We start from the raw sequence: 22,497 nt of genomic DNA, 5'->3' as shown, positions 1-22,497 counted from the left end.
CCGTACATAACGGCCCAGTATAACAGGACCACTTGAAGGGGTTTCTGAAATGGGTTTCTGGGCAGATAAACCAGATACCATCAGTGCGACAATGTTGAGAATTTACTATACAAGGCCTTACCAGAGGCCACATCAGGATAGGTAGAGGAAAGATACTTGCATTTTCATTGTGTGATTTTTCATGTGTTCCAGTGTAATTACTACAAGGTACAGAGTATTTCCATACATACGTGTGCAAGGAAATGGCAAAGAACACATACTCCTATATATGGTTTTGCTGCTGTATTGCAAGTTCCTGTCTTTCAGGTGAGATCTCACTGTTCCTCTAGTCTAGAGCATTAGTGCATTAATTTGATTTTCAGTTAGGTTACTCAGCTAAATAAAACTCAAATTATGAGTTGTCTGTGATTTAAAAATAACATCACACATTTTAATGCAGTGATACTCTGAATTTTTGGCCAAAGTTGAGTACCTTGAGAGGTATACAGGATTTACAGACTTGCAAGCCTACAAGTATGTCACACACTAAACGTACAGCTTTGTACCATGGGTATTACTGCAGAATACCACGTTAATGACAAAAAGACATTTGTTTCCTGCAGAATAGTGGAGTTTTGCATTCACAGACTCCTCCTGTGCAGTGGAAATATGTTCAGATATAAAGGGATGCCCTTGGCTACCAAAAAATTGCTGGCAGTCGACAGAAGGAAAACTCTTGACGAGCAGGTCCCTTAAGGTCATTGCAGAAGGACTTCTTAGAGAATAGGAAAGCACTGACCACCGTAGCTTCTCCTGCAGATCATCACTTGCATCTCATTTGCACAGGAACAATTTAATCTCTTAACCAGCCACAAGCATTCCTTTGTATTACTGCTCAGGGAGGCTCCCCTATTTGCCTGAGCTCTCGACACCCATGGAAAGAGGAGACTTTGGCTAACGGGGAGGCGCTGACCACAAACACCCCAGAGCCTGAGGCTGTCCTGCTACATCTTCTACTCAGGTCTAACTTTTGCTGCAGGGAACAACCTGCATTTCTCCTTCTACAAGAGCGGTACGGAAGGACTCGCCCACAGGGAGGCACGGAGACGAGGCCCACGCTCTCCTCCTAGCTCCTGCCTACGACTTCAGCAGGCCCCAGCGGAGCAGGCCGAGGCTGGGAGAGCACCGGCTCTGCTCCTGGCCGTTTCTGAAGCCCTGAGCCGTCCCGGCGGGGATCGCTCCGCTCACGCTGCCTGCCACCTTCCCGCACCCTCGGCCAACCGCCTCTCTGGGAGCTCCCCTCAGGCCGCTGACGAAGCGGGCCGCCGCAGGCCCCCTGCTCACCCGCAGAGGCTTGCCTGGAGACCGCCGGCCTCGCTGCCGGGCCCGGGGCGAAGGCGATGCCCCCGCCACCACGCCTGCCCGCGCCCGGGCGGGCTCGGGCGGAGGCCGCGGGCCCGGGGGCGGCGCGCGGGGCCCGGTCTCCCGCGCCAGGCCGCCGGCGCCGCACGCGCAGCGCCCCTCCCGCCGGCGCGCCGCGAGAGGCCGCCCCCGGCCGGCGCTTGACGGACGGGCGGACGGGCCAACGGGGCGCAGGACACGTGCGCGCGGCAGCCAACGGGGCTCGGCGGGCGGGGCGGGGGCGTGGCCGGCGGCGCTGCGAGCGGCTTGTTGTGCGCGCTGCGGAGCCGTTAGTCTCCCGCTGCCCAGGCCCTGCCGAGCCGGCGACAGGTGAGGCCGTGCCGCCGCCGGCTGCGGGGCGGCGCCCGCGGAGCCCCCGGCGGCTCCCGCGCGGCCGGCGCGGGCGGGAGCGGGCGGCGAGGGCCGCGCCAGCGAGGCCGAGGCCTGGGCCTGCAGGGGGAGAGCTGGGGCCTGCGGGGGGGAGGGGCCAGCCAGAGGGGGAGCGCGGGCCCGGGGCGGCCGAGCGGCGAGCCGGGGCTGCGGCCTCCGGCGGGCCTGCGGCGGGCCTGCGGCGTGCGGGGCTGTGAGGGCCTGCGTGAGGTGGATGGGGCACGGGCGGTGGAGGAGGGGCCCGAGGCCTCCGCGCTCGTGGGCGAGAAGGCCGTGGCTCTCGCTGCCTGGGGCTGCCGCGGAGGGGGCCGGCCCTGGGGGGCAGATGCGCTGCCTGGGTCCGTGCCCTGTCTCGGGGCCTTTCTTCTTCGGGTTGACGTCGTTGTCTTGCGTATTTATTTTGCCTGTGTCTGCACGGACCCAGCTTTTAAATCTCCCACCTTCGTTAAGACTGGCGCATCTTTATTGACTGGCAGTGTCTGAGGGTGGGCTTCCTAATGCGGACGATACGTGTTAATATTAATGCTGGTTTGGGCTGGCTGGGAGGAACAGGGTTAAGTCATGCTGTGCTAAGTGCTTTTGGCCGGAAGAAATCATGGCTAAAGTAGCAGTCCACTATTGTTAGTACTCGTGGGAGGCTTTTCAAAGGAGAGCGCTTACCCTTTTTTAGTGATGGGAAGAGGCAAGAATGTACTGGGGGGCCGTTCCGTGGGAGGATGTGGCTGGCAGGAACGCCTGTCGAGGTAGTCTGGGGAAAGGGCCACTGAGCTCTGGTGGAATGGTTGTGTGGAAGTGTGTGCTGGCTACCATCTTCTGTAATGCTGGGTGGTGGAGTAGCATTATCTGTTGGGCAGAGGCTTATATCTGAGACTTGGTGGGAACGGAAGCATGTCTTGTTGCATGAAGGACTTGCACTGGCATCCTGTGAACCACTTAATGAGACGCCTGTGGAAAATAAAGGAGGACAGAAATGGGAAGGGTAGAGATTAATTCCCTTTATTAATGTGTGTTGTTGCTGATATTTGATCACTTTTTGTGGTCTCTGTATTTCTGTTCCTTTTTCTTTTTCCTTTTATGCCCTGAATGTGGATGTTTACTGCTCATATTGCTCCTCTCTTAGCTCTTTACCAGTCTCCGGTTCCCCAGGACTCATGTTTTAACCACTTTTCTTTCTATATCTGTGTGAACAGACTTCTCTGACTTGTGTATCTCTCTAAAACTGGGGCGATGCGTATGTTCCATAGGCTTTATCAAGCCTGTATGGTTGATACGATTTCTTAGATTTCTGTTGGCTCTTGGGTTATGTCTGTGTTGTATGATGGATAATAGAGTCTAGATTCCTGAGCTTGTTAAGTCTGTGCAGCATGATACATTACTGTGTGACTGTCCTAGTTTTTGTTCTGAAGCAGTGTAACTGTATTTGTATAATGATGCAAATGAGTCTGTGGCTTCATGATTCAAAGTGTTGAGCAGTCCTGAGTTATAGAACTACAACCTGCGCTTGCAGTAGGCTCTTCCTTTGGCTTGACTGGAATATGGACAGGAATATCTTAAGCTGGTATGGTTGTTAAATATATTGTGTAGTGAGTTTATAGCCTTAGTTATTTAGCCCTGTTGTGGGTGGGTCTGCAGCACCAGATAAATGTGGCTGTACTGCTTTCCTATGTGAGTTGTGTTATGCAGCGCCAGGTTTGTGGGAACAACAGTAGTAGTAAGCGCGGTCTAAATGGAAATGCGAATATTATGTATAGCATCTTTCTTCGCTTAATCATGTCTGTTGAGTGTGGCCAGTGTCTAGTGCTGACATTAGCTTACCATGAAATGTGCTCTATGCTCCTAATTAAAGCACTCTATTTGCTCTTTGCTGGTTCTTGCATGTTCTTTCACTTTTTTTCTTCCTGAAAAAACCCTCCCTGGCTTGACCTGTTAGAGATGTGTCATTTTACTTTCAGAATCTATTTCTTTAAGCTGTTGTGCCAGCCCGCTTTCATTCCTGAAGCTTTGGTCTCTGTCTTGTTTCTTAATTGCTACGAGCCCTCTGTGAAATGTTGTTAGATGTTGCACTGACTACATGTCTTGTGGATAACCTACCTGTGAAGGTGGTAGACTTTTAGTTACAGAAAACTCAAGCTTGTATTTGCAGACTTCAAAAATATGTTTACAGAATCTGTTCTTTTTGCACTTCCAAGTACTTTAAAAGAAGCATGGAAGGCAGCTGCAGGAGATTCCTGCCAATTTAAGCATTTAGGAAGAGTGACATAGTTCCGCAAAGGAGAGTGTTAAATTTTGCCTTCCATTGGAAATTGGTCAGGGCACTTCTCCTTGTTGATGTGCAGTTCTCTGATCTAGGCACCTGCAAACTTCAAACTGCTGGCCTAAATGATCCGTTTGATTATACAACCTTGTTATATGTAGGTGATGTATGCAAAAATAGATTTTAAGCTTCTCTTGTTTGTTTTTTGGGGGGGGGGGGGGCTAGGGTGGAAATAAGCTATGCTGAGAAGGCAGAGACGTTCTTCATGTGTGTGGTTTTGCTGCCTCTTTCTTTTTTTTTTTAATATTAGTAGCAGTGGCATAGTAAGTATAGTTTTCCTCTTGCCCACTGCTTCCATGGCCTCCTTGTAGGAGTGCAGTAGCAGGTTGTGGTGTCTCATCAAGCATTCCGAGATTGATTTCCATCTCTGAATGCACTCGTTTTGTGCTGGTGAACGAGTTGGATGCTATCTCCTCCTCCTGTTATTTCACTTGCCTTCCTGTCCCATCAAAGTGAAAGTACCAGCTGCTAATCCAAGGATGGATCAATGTGTGGGGCAGCTGTTGTCGGAATGTCTCTGGAATCCGTAGTTCTTAATGTCCACTTCTTCTCACCTACTGCAAGTATCCTGTACATAGGAAAGGAGGTGTTCCATCACAGCACAGTTCTTTGTCTCCAGATGTTTTTTGTAGGTGAAAAAATGGCCACAGGGAATTGCTAGACAGTCTGACACTGTCTAGAACAAGGAAGATAATAGTGTCTTTCTCTTTTTTTATATCTGTTTATCATAAACCTGTCCTTTTTAAAATACCAGTGCAGAAGGTGAGATACTCAGCTGCAAAAAGTTGTCCAGCTGTCTCTTCTCTGCTTAAGAACTCTGTTATGTTAACTGTCAGCGTCTTTGACCCAGGGACAAAACAACTGTGGAAGGTGTTGACGTGAAGCTCGGAGCAGAGCTCTGTAGCCTACTCTCTCTGTCAAGGCTGACTATCAACCTTGAAAGACAGGGAAATCTCAGCTCTAGCTGCAGATGTTTAGTATCTTTGCTGCATAGTTTCTAGTTGGCCCTTGTTCACACGTATCAAGCAAAGACGGTGTCAGGAGGCCCTGATCCTCCCCTTGGTGTTAAAGCAGCAGCGGGTGGTAATTATGGCCAGTCTGTATCTGATTTCTGACAGCATCCTAACTATGATTAATTTTGTTCTTGTGAATTGAGTATAGTTCATCAGACTGGTGGTAAAATGAGGTTGTTCCTCTGGAGAATGCAGCTTATTTTTTGGCCTCAAATACTTCTGTCTCTGAATGGCAATATAAGCATTGACAAAAATGTTTACCTTGATGATGTCATTATACGGACATGCATAAAAAAACCTAAGAGAAGCATTTAAAAGCTTTTTAGACAAATGTGATTGTTAAAGAATATGTAAAACTACTTTGTTAAAATATTAAAATTATGACAGTTGAGATTTGTTAGACTAGTAATATGCTTAAAACTCTTTATGCCCGATGTTATAAAACAAAAAAAGATAAACGAGCTTAAAATATGTTGTACTAGAAATCATTGATTAACATATGGAAATGAAGTTTGTTGAAATGCAGTGGTAGATTTTAGTATTAACCAGTTCTGGTGCAGAGATATTTCTATTGTCAGAACTGACAAAAATGTTGGAATCTCAAATTTAGTCAAGCTAAGGAGAAAAAGGGCAATGTCTTCATTCCAGGGTCGCAAAGGGGGAGAGGAATCAATAAAAAAAATGAGATCTATTAACTCTGAAAAATCTGAAGGACTGGCAAGCAGAAAGGATCTATTTGGTCACCAGATTTACAAACAGAACTTACACGTTAGTGTGGAAGGAACATACATGTACAAGTTAAACAACTTACGTGGCTTAATGCTTAGAGTTTCAGTGCAAAAGAATCATCCTGTCTAAAGACAAACTTTTTTTTTAAGTGACCTTCATTAGCATGTTTCAGTAGACTAAGTTGGTTTCATTCTTGGGGGGGTGGGGAGTACAAACGCCAAATGAATCAAATTGAATATTGAATTTAAATTTCTCCTGTTTGCTGATTTAAAATATTGTGGCTGTGGGGGAGAGGAATTCAGATGAGGCAGCTATGTGGGAGAGAATACCGACCTTATTGATCGCTGTGGGACAATAAAAAGAGAAATAGGGTAACAGTACAGTTTGGGGGAAGGAATCTGTGACACCTCCCTTTCTGCCTTTAAGTTTTCACATGTACCCAAAGATTGTGCTTCAAAGTTCAGGAAGATTGCTATTCCAACGAAACATAAGATTCATGCTCGTGAAATACAGTAGCTGCCAATCAGCCTAAGCAAGCATAACAAGCAAGAAAAGGTGAGATCAAGATTCTTCCCTTGTGGTCATGGACACGCTTTTTGGAAACAGTATGAGGCATCTCTCAAACATAGGCACACTACTTTGTATCTAAATTGTTTTTATTCATAAGGAAAACGTAAGCATTATCACCTGCCTTTACAAGTATACATTTAAATAATCTGTTGAAAGACTTAAGCGTGTAGCTCAGATCTGAGCTGAGGTTTTGAAGCGCGTGACCTATACTGTACATGTATGCACTAGAATAACCTTTTATGTTAAACTTAACGTTTTTTTCCCCTCATATGTTGTATAAATGTTATTCTTGAAGAGGGAATCTGTAGATTTTGTGATTTGCCCTTCCCATCCTCCCCCAACTGGCTTTTGGTGTTTGGTCAAGATTAAAATCCTCTGCTATTTGAAGTAATATTGTATGAATGCAGTGTGAGTCAAATAGCAATGGGTCTTGCACTGTATTGACCTGTAGTCTGTATGGATGTTCATGGAGAGGTCTTTGCTTGTGGAGTGCAATGTGGGGAGCTGTTGGGGACATGAAAGGAGTTTGTGTAAAGAATAAAAGGGATTTTCTGGGAGATTATGGGGAAAGAATCTGTGGCATATGTAAAGTAGAGGGGTCTGGATTAAGAGAAAGAGATGTATTCTGGCTGTGGAGCACTGGGAAACTTTTTTCTGGGAGGCACATAGGCCTAGTGGAGGTTTTTCTGCTGATGTGGCTTCTAAGGTGAAACATACTCCATTCCTTACAGTGATTTCTGAGAAGAAAACATGGTTTGGTTTTTTTCACCAGTCTCTGTCCCTCCTATGTCTCGATTAAACTCTTGCTTCTCAATCCTGTTTTGACAGCTGGCTGCAAAGCAAGTTTTTGCATAGCAATACTGTGTTGGATCATTCTTGAAAACTGTTTTCCAGAAACAGTTAAAACTAGTGGAGGCTTGCTTCAGGCCCTTCAGGCCCCTTTGTGTGTGTGACATTGCTTTTGGCACATGTTCAAACCTAGACATCTCGGCATCTCTGCATCTGCCTTTTGCAGCTGTGTGGATTGGTTTGGCACTTCCCTTGATGTAGTAGTGTCCTTTTTGTTCTATTTCAGGTGTGATCTCCAAGGAAGACTGCTCAGCAGCTTCAAAATGGAGTGGTAGAGCAGTGTCCAAGACAGATAGCCAAATTTGTTGTTTGCCTCTGAGTCAACCATGACTTGCAGGGGGGGCATGTCAACAAATGTCATCCATCTGCTGAAGAAACAGGAGGTCTCTTCTTTGTATAGCCCTGAAGCTCTACTTGAAGCACCCCATCAAGATTCTTGAGGTCAGCCAGTGTATTTAAGAATAAACCCTTGAGACTGAAGTCCGAGTTGATCAAGACAGCTCACCAGCAGAACTCTGCCAACCTCACTTGTTTCAGTGCAGGATCCCTGTTCATTCACCAGTATTCACACAACCGCAACAAGGAGACTTCATCGGTTTAGGGACTCTGTCTCCTGAAGCACTTCCTGCGTAGCGTGTCCTAGGTGATGCTGACTTGTACTTCACTGCAAAGAAAGGCTGAGGCGTTGGGTCAGTAACCTGTGTCAGCAGCCTCGGCTCTACTGTGGTTTGAGAACCATGCTGTGCTCAGTATGGCCCATTCCCAGTGTTCCAATGAAGGTGCCACAAACTCTGGGCCATAATAATGCATTCATCTGGCTCTCTTTGGCCAAGTGTCAGATATTGGTGGTCAGCATGCTTCTGATATTGAAGACAAGAAATATGTTTGAGGTAGCTCTGACCTGCTCGTGTTCAGCACAGCTAGTGTTAGTGTTCACTTGTGCATCTGCAGTGCTACGTGGCTTTCACTCTCTGGAGAACTATATTGCATGAATGAGAATAGGTCAGTTGCTGGAGTGGTAAGACCTGCTGCCTGGACTGTAATGAAGGTGCTAATCGCTGGCACAAAGGAGCACAGAACTCGTTGCCCTTGGAACAATTTCCTGTCTTAAGTTCTGCAGTAGCTAAAATGCTCACATTATCATTTGTCATCTGTTTAGGTGTCTACATTCAAGTTTGTGATCCCAGTAGTGGTCTAGTGCCTTTGCAGGCCTGGGAGCAAGGTGAGGGTATACTAAGCCTCTTGCCTGATCTTGAAAACAGACAGTTATCTTTCTTGCCAATGTTCCTGTTTCAGATTATCTCCTTAGGTTGGTACAGGTCTTCCTTCTTGGCAAACATCTCGCTGTGAAAGACTTAATAGCATTGTATCCTAGAATTCTGGATGGAGATACCAAGTGTCATTTGGAAAAAGCTTTTATTGGTCTGTTGCCAGAATCATTTGTGTCATTTTTCTTTTAGACCTTCTGGGATCTTGTGCACCTTTGAGAAGGTGATTGTCATGGTCAGTGCAATGTTTCTGAAAAAAATACCTTGGAGAGTTTTTTCAGTCCAGTCCTGAGAATGCAGACCTGGCTGTTGGTGAATGAGCAATCTTGGAAGCAGGTAGTAAAGTGCTGGGCTATGTGAATTTGAGCACCTCTAGTATTAATGGAAGATTTGGGCACAGTACGTATGGTTCCCATTGGTTGCTCTATGCATCCTTGGCATCATAAGTTTGAGGGCATCTTACACAAGGAAGAAAAAGAAGGCTGCCTTTTAAAACACGCTGTTGCAGGGTTTGGTTATTTAAAAAATCTCATTTTAGGAGCTGCAGTGCAATGGAACTTAGTCTTAAAATTTCCTTTTTTTGGGACATAGAATTGAAGGCCTTTTTTGGAAAGGCTGCAAAGTACCAGTCTCATTACAGGTAGCCTTCCCAAATGGAGCTGTTAGGCCTTTTTTCCATCCTTGACCTGTCTGCTGAGAATATAAGGGTGTTCAGACTTCTGATTTATGTCAATGTGGATTGACAAACATCAGTTAATGGAGTTATAGATCCAAGTTAGTTCTTAGGCCTGGTTCTCAGGTCTGGAATATTTACTGATATAATTTGATTGTTCCCTCTTTGGTAAAGAAAGATCAGGAGATTCCCTCAACATATTTCAGTGAGAGCAGAATAAAAAACTTGTTTTCTTATATAGCATTTCTCATTTCATCCATACTGGCCATTTTATACTGCCTTTTCTTTTTGGAATTCTTTTCAGTATGCAAAGGTTAACAATTCTTCAGGGGCTGTTTTTATTCTCACTGGCATGAGAACTGTTCACCACCAGTGGAGGAAGTGGTTTCCCACCAACTTCCAGGATGGCCAGAAAGTGTTAGTCTTGCAGTAGATTGTGTAAGTGCTTGGTGAAAGATTAGGAAGAAAGGAACATCTTCTTCATCAGCATTCTGCTCCTTTTCCTCTTCTCTACTATGCCTTTATCGCTTCTGCATGCTTTGTTCCTGGTATCCCATGAAAATGTTTGCCAGGCCTTTATGCAAGGGCTTCCTATAATTTTTTTTTTCTAATGTCTGAAGAAAAGCAGATGGAAGGCTTCCTTCACAGTTCTAATTGCTTCCGAATCGACAATGCCCTAGGCATTCCTTGTTTATCACGGGGAGATATAGATGGTAAGTGTTGCAGTCAGTGAGATTAGAGGCTGTGGTAAAATGATTTAAAGTTGATAGCCACTTGCCAAACTCCTGTCAGTTTTGCTTAATGCCAGATATGAGTCTGGTAACTTGCCATCATGGTGTGCTGGGGAGCTTTCTGTGCTTGGTATCTAGCTGTGATGCCTCCTTTTTAGGCAGCAGATAAACCTTGCAGGATAAGGAAAATAGATTATTTTTCTTTAAGTTTTTGGTTTTGGAAAGTGTTAAAATATATAACAACTTCTTAAACTTGACAGGAGGAGAATCTTGGCAGCAGGAAGGATTTGTATCGTATCTTGGGCAAATTTGGTTAAAGTGAAGGAAATTTGAACTTTTGTAAAGCTGGAAAAGTCTCAACGTTTCTTCCTTTGCTTACTAAGTACTCGTAATTGTACTGTACAACTTCCATACTCATCAACATATTGGTGTGTTGTGCTTGTAGATCTTGAATTTTATACAGGACAAAGGCAAGCAAAGTTGCCTTCCATTAAAACAATTTTGAAAACGTAAGTCATCTGGTTTTATAGCTCAGATATGTCGAACAAAGAAGGTTCAGCTGTTTGAGTGGGTTTTAGCACAACAGGAAACTTTTCTGAGGTTGTGCTCAGTTCTGACAGAGCTGGATGGGAACGTGTATTTAATGACATAATTTCATAGTACAACCAAGACAACCTGGCAGCTTAAAGTCATCTGATGGGGGAGTCTCTTCCCTGCTTCTAGCTTTGCAGTTTCTCCTCTTGCTCTACTATCCTCTGGCAATGGCTCTGGTGCTTATCTTGCTGCAAGGAAAGCAGATTAAAACTGCTGACACCACAAAAAGTGCTTCCCTCCTGGTGTAGTTTTCCATTGCTTTCATGGTACAAATTGGTTATCCTGTGGGCATAAGGGTGCTGGGGCTTGCTCGCGTTGACACTTGAAACACAAAAATGGGGAGTAGAAGGCTAATCAGTGGGTGAGGGAGCAAGACCCCTCCTTCTATAAGCTGCCAGCTGTTAATGCTTCAACACATATTAAAAAAAGGATTCAGTTTAAATCTATACTGTGCTAAATCTCAAATTAACATAAGCCTAGTAATGGTTTATTCTAAAATGGCGTACTCTGTTATTGCCATTTAAAAAAAAAATCTGACCTCCGCAAGAAGAAAGTATGAAATAAATGCCAGACGTGACTTAAGAATAGCTACTGGTGAAGGGACTGAAAATCCATTCCTGCAGGCAGCATTCCCTTTCTAGACTTAGGATTTCTAGTTGTTGTTCCTGACTTTTTCCATTATTCAGCTTGTAGTTGCCAGTAGCGGTGCAGTCCCTGGAAAGGCTCGTCCTCTAGTAGGTCCTGATCCGATGAAGCCGCGTACCATTGCTGCTCCGGCCCTTAGCATAGCAGGCAGCGGTGTCTGTAGTTTCACAGAAATCTGTAAGCTGATGCTCCATAGTTGTCTTGTGGTGTTAATGGTTGTAACTCAAAATCACCTTATTTGAGAAGCATATGTGGTCATATGAATGCTTCTGACCCATCTTAATGCAAAAATAAATTGGCAAACGTAGCCAGTTTTAACTCCGTGGTACTGTAAGGCTTGCTGGTCCGCTCTTCATTGAGATGATCTAGAAGCTGTTGCATCCTCTGAACACCTGACCTGATGTTTTACTGGTGGCTGAGAAGCAATAATGTCTGAAACTGTTCTAATTCAGCTCGAATTGATTATCCCCTCAGGCAAGATTAGCACTGTGCTAGTGATCCTTGCTTCACATAATATGCTCAGTTCTCAAGCAAACCGCAGCTAGAGGAGTTTTACAGAATCACAGAATCATATAGGTTGGAAAAGACCTTTAAGATCATCGAGTCCAACCCTAAACCTAACACTACCAAGACCACCACTATACCTAAGCACCTCATCCAAACGTCCTTTAAATACCTCCAGGGGTGGCGACTCAACCACTTCCCTGGGCAGCCTGTTCCAATGCTTGATAACCCTTTCAGTGAAGTAAAATTTCCTAATATCCAGTCTAAACCTCCCCTGGCGCAACTTGAGGTCATTTCCTCTCGTCCTGTCACTTGTTACCTGGGAGAAGAGACTGACCCCGCCTCTCTACCCCCTCCTTTCAGGCAGTTGTAGAGAGCGATAAGCTCTCCCCTCAGCCTCCTCTTCTCCAGGCTAAACAACCCCAGTTCCCTCAGCGGCTCCCCATCAGCCTTGTGCTCCAGACCCTTCCCCAGCTCCGTTGCCCTTCTCTGGACTCGCTCCAGCACCTCAATGTCTCTCTTGTACTGGGGGGCCCAAAACTGAACACGGTATTCGAGGTGCGGCCTTTTAATAGTAGGTGCTGATATACAGCATCTTATGTTATTCTTTTGGCCAAATGAGTGTACTGGCCAAAAGTCCTATTAAAGTAAACATAAAGTTCATCTTTGAGCCTGTGGTAATTAATTCTTCTGTGGTGGCACTGAGATATTCAATGACAAGCAGATTTCATGTTGCACTTGGAAGGTTTACACTAAACTTTCAGAAGGGAGTTAAAGAATTGCAAGTCTGCCGTAATTTCATCCAAAAATAAGTGTTTGGTCTTATGCCCTTTACTTGTGGAGTCTGAATTGGAAACACATTCATACTTAAACATTATTGCAAGTTTATGGTGTAAATTGACATGTCTGTATGCTGCTAATAGGCCAAAGTGGTTGGATTCTGTGGTAAAATGCACAAATGGTGATGACTTAAGAGGAAGAGTTTTTCTTCTGTTGCAGGAATAGGGTTTAGGTATCCTGATCTTGACAATTTCAAAGTAGTTGTAAAAGCACTTTAAAATCTACTATTTTGGCAGGCCACGAAGGAGGAGCAGCTTGGGTCTGTTGTGAGTTTGAGTTGTAGATGTCCTCTGCATCTGAAACATCAGGATTCAGTCCCTGCTGATGCCTGACTAAGGCAGAGACTATCTTCGTGTGATGTAATTTCTGGATGTTTTCTCAAGGCTTTCCTTAAAAAGGTGCAAAAATAGAAACTCTATCAAATACTCAATATGCACCAAAGTTAGTGTTGCAGTATGAATTCATCCGTTTCATATATGCAATTAAGCAGTCACCCAGAGGCAACCATTGAATAATAACAGGGCCTTAAGATGGAGGATAAGCAATGTGTAAAGGAGAAAACATTTAGAAAATAAATAGTCCCCAGCTGAAATACTGAACTGGGTCTAGTAAATCTGGCTGCTGCTTCTCTTTCTGTCTTTTAAGAGTTCTGGGCTTAAGGTTGAGGTGGTGGTTTTGATTCTGGCTAGTCAAGTGCCTGGACACGGGGAACCTGATTTTTCACTCTGCTGTTGTGAATACTTTGATGTTTACAGGAATGTGTACAAAATCTGTCTTGATGCTTTTTATTAATGTAAAAAAAACCCTTAAGAGCTCTTTAATGGTACATAGTTTTGTAAAATGCCATGCTTGTTAGTTTGAAAGAATGAATTGTTCTGGAATTTTCAACAAATAATGTTTTGTTTTGTGAGTGGAAAAAATGTGTAGTTGAAACAGTTGCTTGTTCTCACTTTTTTAAAATAAACATTCAAACTTATTTCAGGTGGAGAAAGTTTGGCTTACTGAAATGCAAAGATCTAGAACTTACTTGGGATTTTTCTCTTTGCAGATATATTATAAAATGTCTAATGGTTATGAAGATCACATGGCTGAAGATTGCAGGGATGATATTGGTAGAACAAATTTAATTGTGAACTACCTCCCTCAGAACATGACGCAAGATGAGTTACGGAGTCTATTTAGCAGTATTGGCGAAGTTGAATCTGCAAAACTTATTCGGGACAAAGTTGCAGGTATAATCTAGTATATAAGAATTTTTTACTTTGTGGTAGACTGGTCAAGCAAACACTTAATTGCATGCAATTTAATGTAGAAATATTAAATATTTGTGTGTGTGTAATCAAACTATTGAAAAGTATGCATATAACTAGAGTAATGCTAAGACTAGATATTGAGTATTAGGAAGATAGAATACTTAAGGCTAAATTAATGACTATTTTGTATATGGTTAAGAATTCCAAGAAGTACAGTTTCTAAATTTGAACATCAATAGGCATGTCTAAAACTAGTTTGAATTTGGTCCCCAGCTTGCTTATTATTCCTACAGCCTGAGCATTTTTGACTCTACCAGAGCTCTGAATATGTAAACAAACCTTTTGATCTGATTTTGATCAGTGAAAAAAAAAGGAGTGGCATGCATCTGTAACGGTTGTAGGCCTTATCACTCTTCAGGAATTTAACTTGTAAGTTCTTTAAATAGGATCGTTAGTAGTAGCTTTAAAAAATGAGAGGAATGAATTGTTCAGATTTGTGGAACTGAATGTTTCCTTGAAAACAAACAAATGCTGGTAGAGCAACTGGTTCCCTAAGCCATATCTATTTAGTTGCAGGAGCTTTTTATCTGCTCTGTGAAGATGTTTTAATCCTTGCACAGTTAAAAATCTTCATTTACAAATTCTAGTTATTCTTGTTCAGAATTCACGGAATCTTGAATTTGGTGGGAGAGCATGGTTGTTTCTGTAAATAAAAGTAATTGTGCTGTTAGCTAGCTATGCATGCTTGTTTGTTCTCAGCCTGCAGACGACTGCTTTGTGGAATTTTCTGCTGCACATGCTCAGTCTTGTATTTTAGAATCTAGCAATACTGACTTACATCATTATCTAATCCATAATGAAACAGGTCTGAAACTACTTCACTGCCTGTAAAAACTGCATGAAAGCTGATGAAACACATGAGAATTCTTTGTGTGTTATCTTAACTGACTTTAGTACTTTATTTTGTATGCCTGAGAATAGACATGAGAACTGAATAATTAAAAACTTCAGAATTTACTTTCAGAACGGCTTCTCTGATTTTCATGTCTTTAGTTTTCCTAATTTCTTTCAGATGAAGTTTCACATGATAGCTGTCTATCTAAATCTGTACCTACAGAATGTGTATGTAAAATCATCATTAAATAGTTACATAAAATACTGATTTCTTTGAATATTTTCATAGCGGAGTGTTCAGCCTAGATGTTATCATACAGTTTGAGATGCTTAGAAGTAGAGGCTTGCTCTGAAGGCTACTTTTGCAAGGAAATAAGATCACTTGTTTAATGGTAGCAAGCCATTCATCAAACGTCACGGCTGATCCACACCTTAGACTTTCAAATAAGCACAAAATCTTCTGTGTGGGAGGTAAGGATATTTTAAATGGGAAGCAAGACACGTTGCTTTATTAAACTTCATTACCTGAAATTTGAGAGTCTACTTCATGCTGTTCCCTGTAGCATCAAGTACTCTGGTGAAGTCTGGTTAACTTTAACTTGGAACTTGACAGTGCTAGATAGTTTAAAATCCAAAACATATGCTTGTTTGCTTCAGGTTTTTCTTAACAACCCTCTGAAGAATCAAAAGTAAAATTCCTGTTAGCGTTGCATAGAGTCCTTAGGTGCCTGTAGACAAAATGCTCGCTTTTCTTTAAAGTGATTGCAAGTGTTTAATTCTGCATGGCTGTGTTGGTCAGACCACTTAATTTTGTTGCTACCTAATTTTTCATTCACTTGCAACACTTAGGAGCAATTCCCAGTCTTCTCCATGCTCACTGCTAGTTTTGGAATATCAGTAACTAAGAATTGGCTTCTTCAGGAACCTTCTAAAAGTACCACTTTTTTTCTTCCTTTTGCTTTTCTTTCCAGCCCTTCATGTTTGCATTAGGATTTCTGTATTGTAAAACTCTACTCTAAGCAGATCTGATGTTTGTCTGCCTCCAAAAAGAACAGTCTTGTGGCAGAGTTCGGCTTTCCTTGTGCCATCACTTGCATTTTTCTGACCCCATGGCAGATTAGAAGCAAACTAGAGCTGCAGAAAAACCTGTTTAGCTCCCTGACCTTGGCTTCTGTGCGATCAGATAAGTCATAATATTGGCATGTAAGATGTAGTGGGGTTGAGTGGCCTGGACAGGAGGGAGGTAACCTCTCCTTTTGTTAGAATCAGACTTTTTAGATCAGTTCTTTTCAAGGAAATCGTAGCTTTGGTACCCCATGACATTCTATTAAATCAAAGCATTTTGTCTTTGGAGTTGCCTTTATTGACTGTATTTGCAGAGTTAAAGTCAATGTTTGTTTAATAATGCCTATTTTTCATAAAACAATGACTGATATGTATATTTTTTCTCAATTAATTCTCTATTAATGACTTACTGAACTAGCCTTAGCTTTCTGGAGATTGATTACTTTGATTCAAGAGTCGATTTGAAAGCCAAAGTTTTGTGTTATTTAAACAAAGTATTTCATTATGATCAAATTGTATATGTTGTTGAGTTTTGTTACAAATACAGCATGGTACTGAACAATCTTATGTTCCATGTATTAGATTGTGTTTATAAAATTTAGAGAAACTCTTTGAAACCACTGGACTACTTACCCTTTATTTTGTTATTGATTAATGCTGTAGGAAGTTGAAAGTAGCAGCAAACCATAGTGTCAGTTTACATTCCTTACTATGAATTTTCTGCTTTGTGTACACATGGATTATAGCAGTTGATAAAAGTATGTCTATGCATTTGTTTTGTTGTTTGAGACATGGTAACTTCTTTTTCTGTTTTTAGCAGTAACCGTAAAGAGAAGCTTGTGCCCAGTAGATGAATGTTAGACAGGGTGCAGTGCTCCTTCAGCTCTTCCTGGTCACACTGGAAAGATAGAGTGCTGGTCTCTTCATTCTCCAATTTGTGTATTACGTTCCTAAGCACTTCCAGACATGGCTTTGCTTAACTTGTGATGAGTGAATCAGTACTCAGGGTCAGTGGGCAAATATTGCTTGATTGTTGCTCTGTTGATCACTGTACTTGCATTTATGGTGAGTATGTCTTGGACATCCAGGATTTTCATAAGAGAACTATAGAACTCATACTGGATATTGTTCTTTCTGTTAGATCTTAAGACTAGCACTAGCCATACCTTGGGGCTTTGAGCCCTGGGGAAACATTAGAAGGTTGCTTCCCAATATAGCATGGCATAGTGTCAAGTCTGAGATGTAACTTTTCACTGTTGCATCTCCTGGCCTTTTGTAGTAATTCCTGAGGCTTGTGAGTAGCCATTGACCCAATTCAGTTGATGAAATCCTCTCTTCCCATGGCTCTGGCTCATGAGGCTGAGAGCAAGGAAGAGCACTGGGGTTTGTCCGATCAGTCTGTGCTGATTAGACTGTAGCCCTCTAGCACTGACTTCAGACGCAATGGTGCCAAACTTGTGCTCTGTACTGATTTCCTACCCAGCAATGTGTGTAGTGTTAAATGTCCTCTTTCTTGGAGCCACCGCCTCCTACCATAGATGATTCAAGAGAAGAAATAGGTCCTGTACCGTATTTTGCATTGGGGGTGCTTGACTTTGGGACATCCAGATTCTGGGATCTGGGTTTCCAGCCAATCTGCTGTGCTGGACTCCTCTTACAGGTGAACACTTTTTAAAGCATTTCTCCTCCTTCAGTATCTGTCAATGCAGAAATCCAGGCCTTTGCGCCACTCTAGTCTTGCTGAATGTCTTGCAGCACAGATGCAGATGACTTCTTGTGTCAGGATGTCTGATTGCGCACAATGTGGATGCTTCTCATCAATAGCTGTAAACTTTCTGAGAGAACCTGGCTGCCTTTAGTCTGCTGTTTGTGCAGGTATACGCAGACTTTTAGTCCTTCTGGACCAAACGCTAAAGCTGGAAGTTAGTCTGCCATGAGTGTAAGTTGTATTTAGTTTCTCTGTCTTCCCCTTATGCTCCTGAAGCGTTGGTACTTTCAAACCTGACTGTCCTAAAGCTCTGAAAAGGTTGGGTTAAACTTTTCCCGTGTGTTTAGGGTCTCGGACTGCTGTGGAATCTTTTTATTGCTCATGGCACCCGTAGCCCTGCTCTGAGTACCTGGTGAACAAGTTTGCTGTGTGCACCTCTCTGTAGAATTGTTCTGTCTGATGGCAGTCGATTTTGTTAGGGAGGCATCCGACTTCTTGAGGGTTCATGTTCCCTCCCTCACACCTTCTGTACTGCTTGAGCAGGGAATAAGGTATCCCTGTGATACTCATGACAAAATACTCATGACTTTCTACTCTAGGAAATCTAGGATATGATCCTCCAGACTGCCAAAGGCTCTGTCTGTACCTGTCAACTACCAAAATATGGCCATCTTTATGCAGACGCTTTTCAGTGGGCTTCCTCTCAACTGTCTGCATTTGCTTATGTAAGTTTGAGCTCTGATGGAGCTTGCTAATGTTGAACTCCTTGATCAGCAGCTATGCGGGACAAAGGTATCGCTCCACTGTTGCTGAAAAATGTGGAGCAGAATGGACACTTTGGGGTGACTTGTTAAAGTTGTGTGCAGAAATCTGGGGTCCATCTCGAAAAAACCTGTTGTTATGGCTCACTTGCACTGCAAGTGCGTGCGGCATGGTCCTTACAGGACCAAAAAGAAATCACTTCTGGGTAGTTGGAATTCCTCAGGAGTCAGTATGCATCTTCACCTTTTCCCTGTCTTTTCCTTTTCATGATGTCTTCTCTAGAAGACTTTCACAGAAATCATGCAGCTGGAAAAGAAATGAATGGCTGGGTCCTTGTAAGCTTTTAAAGCAAAAAGGGAAGGAAGATTTTATTGCACCACTTTCAGATGCTGAAAGGCAATAAGTAGCTCTCTAGCTCACGTGACAGGGTAACTATTCATTTCACTAGTGCAGTGGACTCCAGTGTAGAAACAGAATTCTTAAGTGTTCTTGTTTTGTGGAAAGTATTTAAGTATTCTCTTTGGCTGAAATTGTTTCCTTTTGCATGGAAAACAACCATGAAATTGCTTATGTGGTTTTGCTGTTAACTGTGTAATTGGAATGCATCATTACCCCTGGATTTTTTTTTCTAGCTTTTTAATCACATTTGGTGGTATGCAGTTCCTTTAAATCTGCATTCAAGAATGCCTAGCAACAATGGTTAACTTAAGGAAAAGTGCAGACAAATTGGCCAAATACTGAAAATGTTAACAACCTTCTAGCTTTGCCAGATTCACTTAATTTCCTTTATCATAACGTTGGCCATATATACTACCTCAGAGGTCATAACTGAGTTCTAGCAAGGATATGGGAATACACTTAATATAAGGGTTGCTTGGGTTCTTTAAGTGGGTTCAGAGCACAGCTAGCAGAAGCAGCAGCTGGTGCAGCAGTTCCTGGCTCTGCTTCTAAATGTTCTGGGAACTTCTAGGATTGTCAAGAGACTTGTGGGAACCATTTGAAGAACCGGAGTGCTTGCTGCTGCCAGGAAAGGATAGCTGTAGGAGACCTTGACTTCTAGCAAGGAGCTCTGAGCTCTGTCAGGTGTACTTGATCAAAGGGAGGTTGGAGCTTTTGTTCCAGTTGACCCCTGGTTAGGGAGGGCCACGCACCTGTTCAGCTATTGCTTAGGACAGGCCTATATAACAGTCTAGCCTAGAGCATAGCTCCCAGAGTGCTGCGAACAGGCATAGCAGTGCAGATGGGGACCATGGACTGGGTTGAGATGAGCCTAAATGCACTCAGGAGTGGTGGTGACATGCTGCACGGTCTCCAGCAGTCATTGTAGCAATGATCCCTGTAACATCGGAGGCCTTGACTGAAAAAGAGCTACCTTGACCAAAAAAGAGGGTGCAGCTCTGCAGGTCTTGGGCTTCAGGGAGTGCCTGGGGCCTCTCGCTCGGGCTGGGTAGAGGACGTGTTCTTATCGCTGCTGGAGGACCTTTGTCACCAAGTGAAGGACCTGTGGTTGGATTGAAAACCAGTCTCTGAGGTTGGTGATCAGCTGCACAAAGTCCAGCTGAAGGCCAGTCACTTGTGAAGTACCCAAAGGTTTGATGTCAGGGCCAATTCTGTTTTAAATTTTTCGTTAATGACCTGGATGATGGGACACATTGCACCCTCAGCATGTTTGCACCTGATACCAAGCTAGGAGGAGTGGCTGGTACACCAGGTGGTTGTGCTGCCATTCAGAGGCACCTTGGCAGTGTTCTCTGAAAGCTTTAAGGCAGGGTTGCCATAACGGAGGATGACTTCCTACTCTTTTAGGGTTGTGGGTATCCTTTTACTCTGTCTGGAGACATTGAAAGGGTTAAAAATATTCATGCTTAGTATCCCTCCTGATGATACATAGGCACGTAAAGTCAAAAAGGCCAACACTAGCCATTACTAGCCATGTGCAAAGGCCACATGCAAAGGCCAAGTACTAGCCATTGCATGAAGGACTCTGCTTTAGAAAAGCTGACTTCTTAACTTCGTTTGCCTTTCTTTTCCCTCATCAAGCCATAAAAATGAGCCATATAGCAAAACCTTCAGTTGTACTAATATTTCTCAACATGTTTTTTGTGTGAGTTATTGTTCCACAGCTTCTTAGAATACTTTCATTCTCTTCCAATGGAGAAGCAGTATGTTTCTGCAGAATAACAATTTAGTTAAGCTTAACCTATGATCGTGTTGACTCTGAACACTTGCTGAGGTTTTGCATTGTAATGTTTGCAGCTAAAAAGTGTCATTTGAAAGCTGAAGTGTCTTCCTAAGGAGATGAGGTGAGTGGATTTTTCAGCCCTCAGCATCTTGAATAGTCAGTCATTCCAACCACAGATTAACAAAACCTGTCCTAAAGTTTAAAGAAATGAGATCTTACGGTAAGTGGGCAAGGCATTTTCCTCTCAGAGACTTCCTCAAGAAATCAGCCTGTAGTATTCGTGCACAATTTTGGGCCTGGTATTTTCTGTGTTCACTTTACAAATCCTTTTCACTTTACAGCATCTAGGATGCTGGCAATTCATATGGGAAAAAGAGCCCTGGAGCAACTTAAATTAAATCTCAATAGAAAAATGTTCTGGAAATGAGATAAAGGAAAAAAATATAAAGAGAACACATAGAAATAAGTATGTGGAAGGGCTTCATTAAATGAAATGAATTACTAAAAATAGTAAACCTTTTGTTTTCAGGATTTAAAGCTGTCACTCTTACTGCATATAGTCGAATTTTTTAAATATTGTGGAGATAGTGAGATCCTTGGAAGCTGTCTCGTTGAGCCAGGGTAAAGAACAGACATGTCAAGTTATCTCTGTAGCTTTTGACTTTTTTCTGACAAGTGTCTGTTTGAATTGCTTGTAGTCATCTTTGTTTCAAGGCAAATGCCATTTATTTTGCAGATGGAGGAGAGGCCACTTTATTTGTAATTCATGTTTTCCTGAGTTGTTTGAAGGTCAGGCTTTCCAAACCTGTTAAATGCAATTTTGCCCTTAAACTTCCATAAATGAAACTATTCATTGTTTGGCCACGGAACAGAAAGTGGCTTGTGTCCTGGTTTATAAAGCCAAATGAAGCAGTGGGGACATGTTCTGTTCTTTGAAAATCATCATCAATAAAACTAGATATTATTTTCTTTGTTTCCTTTCTAGTTCCTTTCTGTTGCAATCAAAAGTCTTTTTAGTAAGACATGCTGGTTTTAAGTCTTAAGCAGAAGCAGGAATTGGCTCAGATAGTAGTCTGTGTCTCAGTCATAGAAACTGTAATAAAACTGAATTCAGTTACTGTGGAAGAAAGTTACTGAGCTGTTGTGTTGACACTGACCACAGAGGTGTTTAAAGGACAAATATCATGGAAATGCTTAAATAGAAACCTAAGCCTTTGGTTTTGTACTCTAAAGGGTGTGCTTAAAGTGTAAGTGGAGCATGGTGCAGTGATTCCTGGAGTAGTATTGATCCGACAAATCCGGCCTCACAACAGTGCAGTGCTTCTCAGGTGTTTTACTAGGTTAGGCACAAGACCAGACTATCCAGCTAGGCTGAGCTTTGCCCCCAGCCTGACATAAACGTCATTATGTGGGATTTCTGCAGTGCTCTCTTGGTGTTTGCATGACTAATGATAGTTTTTGGACAGCATTTATGACTGAACTAGAGATGAAGCTTAACTGTAAAAAGTAATTCAGAATGATTAATTGTAGCTTCAAGAAGTTATTCAGGAAAAAAAACCCCTGACTTGCTTCCATTTTCCAAAATCTGTATAAAAGACTGTAGAATATTTTTCAGGCAATGTGAAAGTGATTTTTAAGATTAACATGCTACTTCAGTACCTGTACTAAAACTACTGTACTTAGTTCTGTCTCAAGCAGCATGTTTTCTACTTTTCTGGGGCTTACTGTGATGACCATGGTATAAGTGGGAAAGAATGGGTGTGTTTCAGAGAAGCAAAGCAACTTCTCAGTATCACTGATGAAGCCAGGTGTAAGGACATTGCTGGAGAATGGAGGACTGGCTCCTTGGGGACTGGATCAGGAGAAAAGTTTTGGTTCAGGCTGTGGGTTTTAGCTTCGGATTCATGTGTTTTCAGAGTAGCTGAGACACATCATTTATATCTTCAGTGACGGACTGGGTGTAGGGAGTGTTCCCTGTATTTTCAAAAATATACTGTGAACTGTATGGTAGACTAGTAATAAATAGAATCACTTCTGTGTTGTGATGATAGGGTTTGATCAGCATAGACTTGTAATGGAAAATCATGCCCTTCTACTGTTATTAAATACTTGAGATGTTTGTTCACATCCAAA

General features: G+C 42.8%; 1 protein-coding gene across 3 annotated transcripts in view; it reads left to right on the top strand.

Annotated features, from left to right (window-relative positions):
- Positions 1-1,606: 1,606 nt before the first annotated feature.
- ELAVL1 (ELAV like RNA binding protein 1) overlaps positions 1,607-22,497 on the top strand; it is a 48,380-nt gene continuing 27,489 nt past the window's right edge. For 2 of the 3 annotated variants that reach the window (XM_075524532.1, XM_075524534.1), the window contains exons 1-2: positions 1,607-1,710; positions 13,551-13,732. In XM_075524532.1, the coding sequence (XP_075380647.1) occupies positions 13,561-13,732 (172 nt within the window). In that variant the 5' untranslated portion in view covers positions 1,607-1,710; positions 13,551-13,560. Of the gene's footprint in view, positions 1,711-7,471; positions 7,687-13,550; positions 13,733-22,497 lie in introns of all 3 variants that reach the window. The other variant, XM_075524533.1, reaches the window with a different exon arrangement.

This window comes from Mycteria americana, chromosome 24 (assembly GCF_035582795.1).
Source record: "Mycteria americana isolate JAX WOST 10 ecotype Jacksonville Zoo and Gardens chromosome 24, USCA_MyAme_1.0, whole genome shotgun sequence".
NCBI classification, from domain to species: domain Eukaryota; kingdom Metazoa; phylum Chordata; class Aves; order Ciconiiformes; family Ciconiidae; genus Mycteria; species Mycteria americana.
Note: the sequence above shows the minus strand (reverse complement) of the source record. Positions and strands in the feature narration are given on the sequence as shown.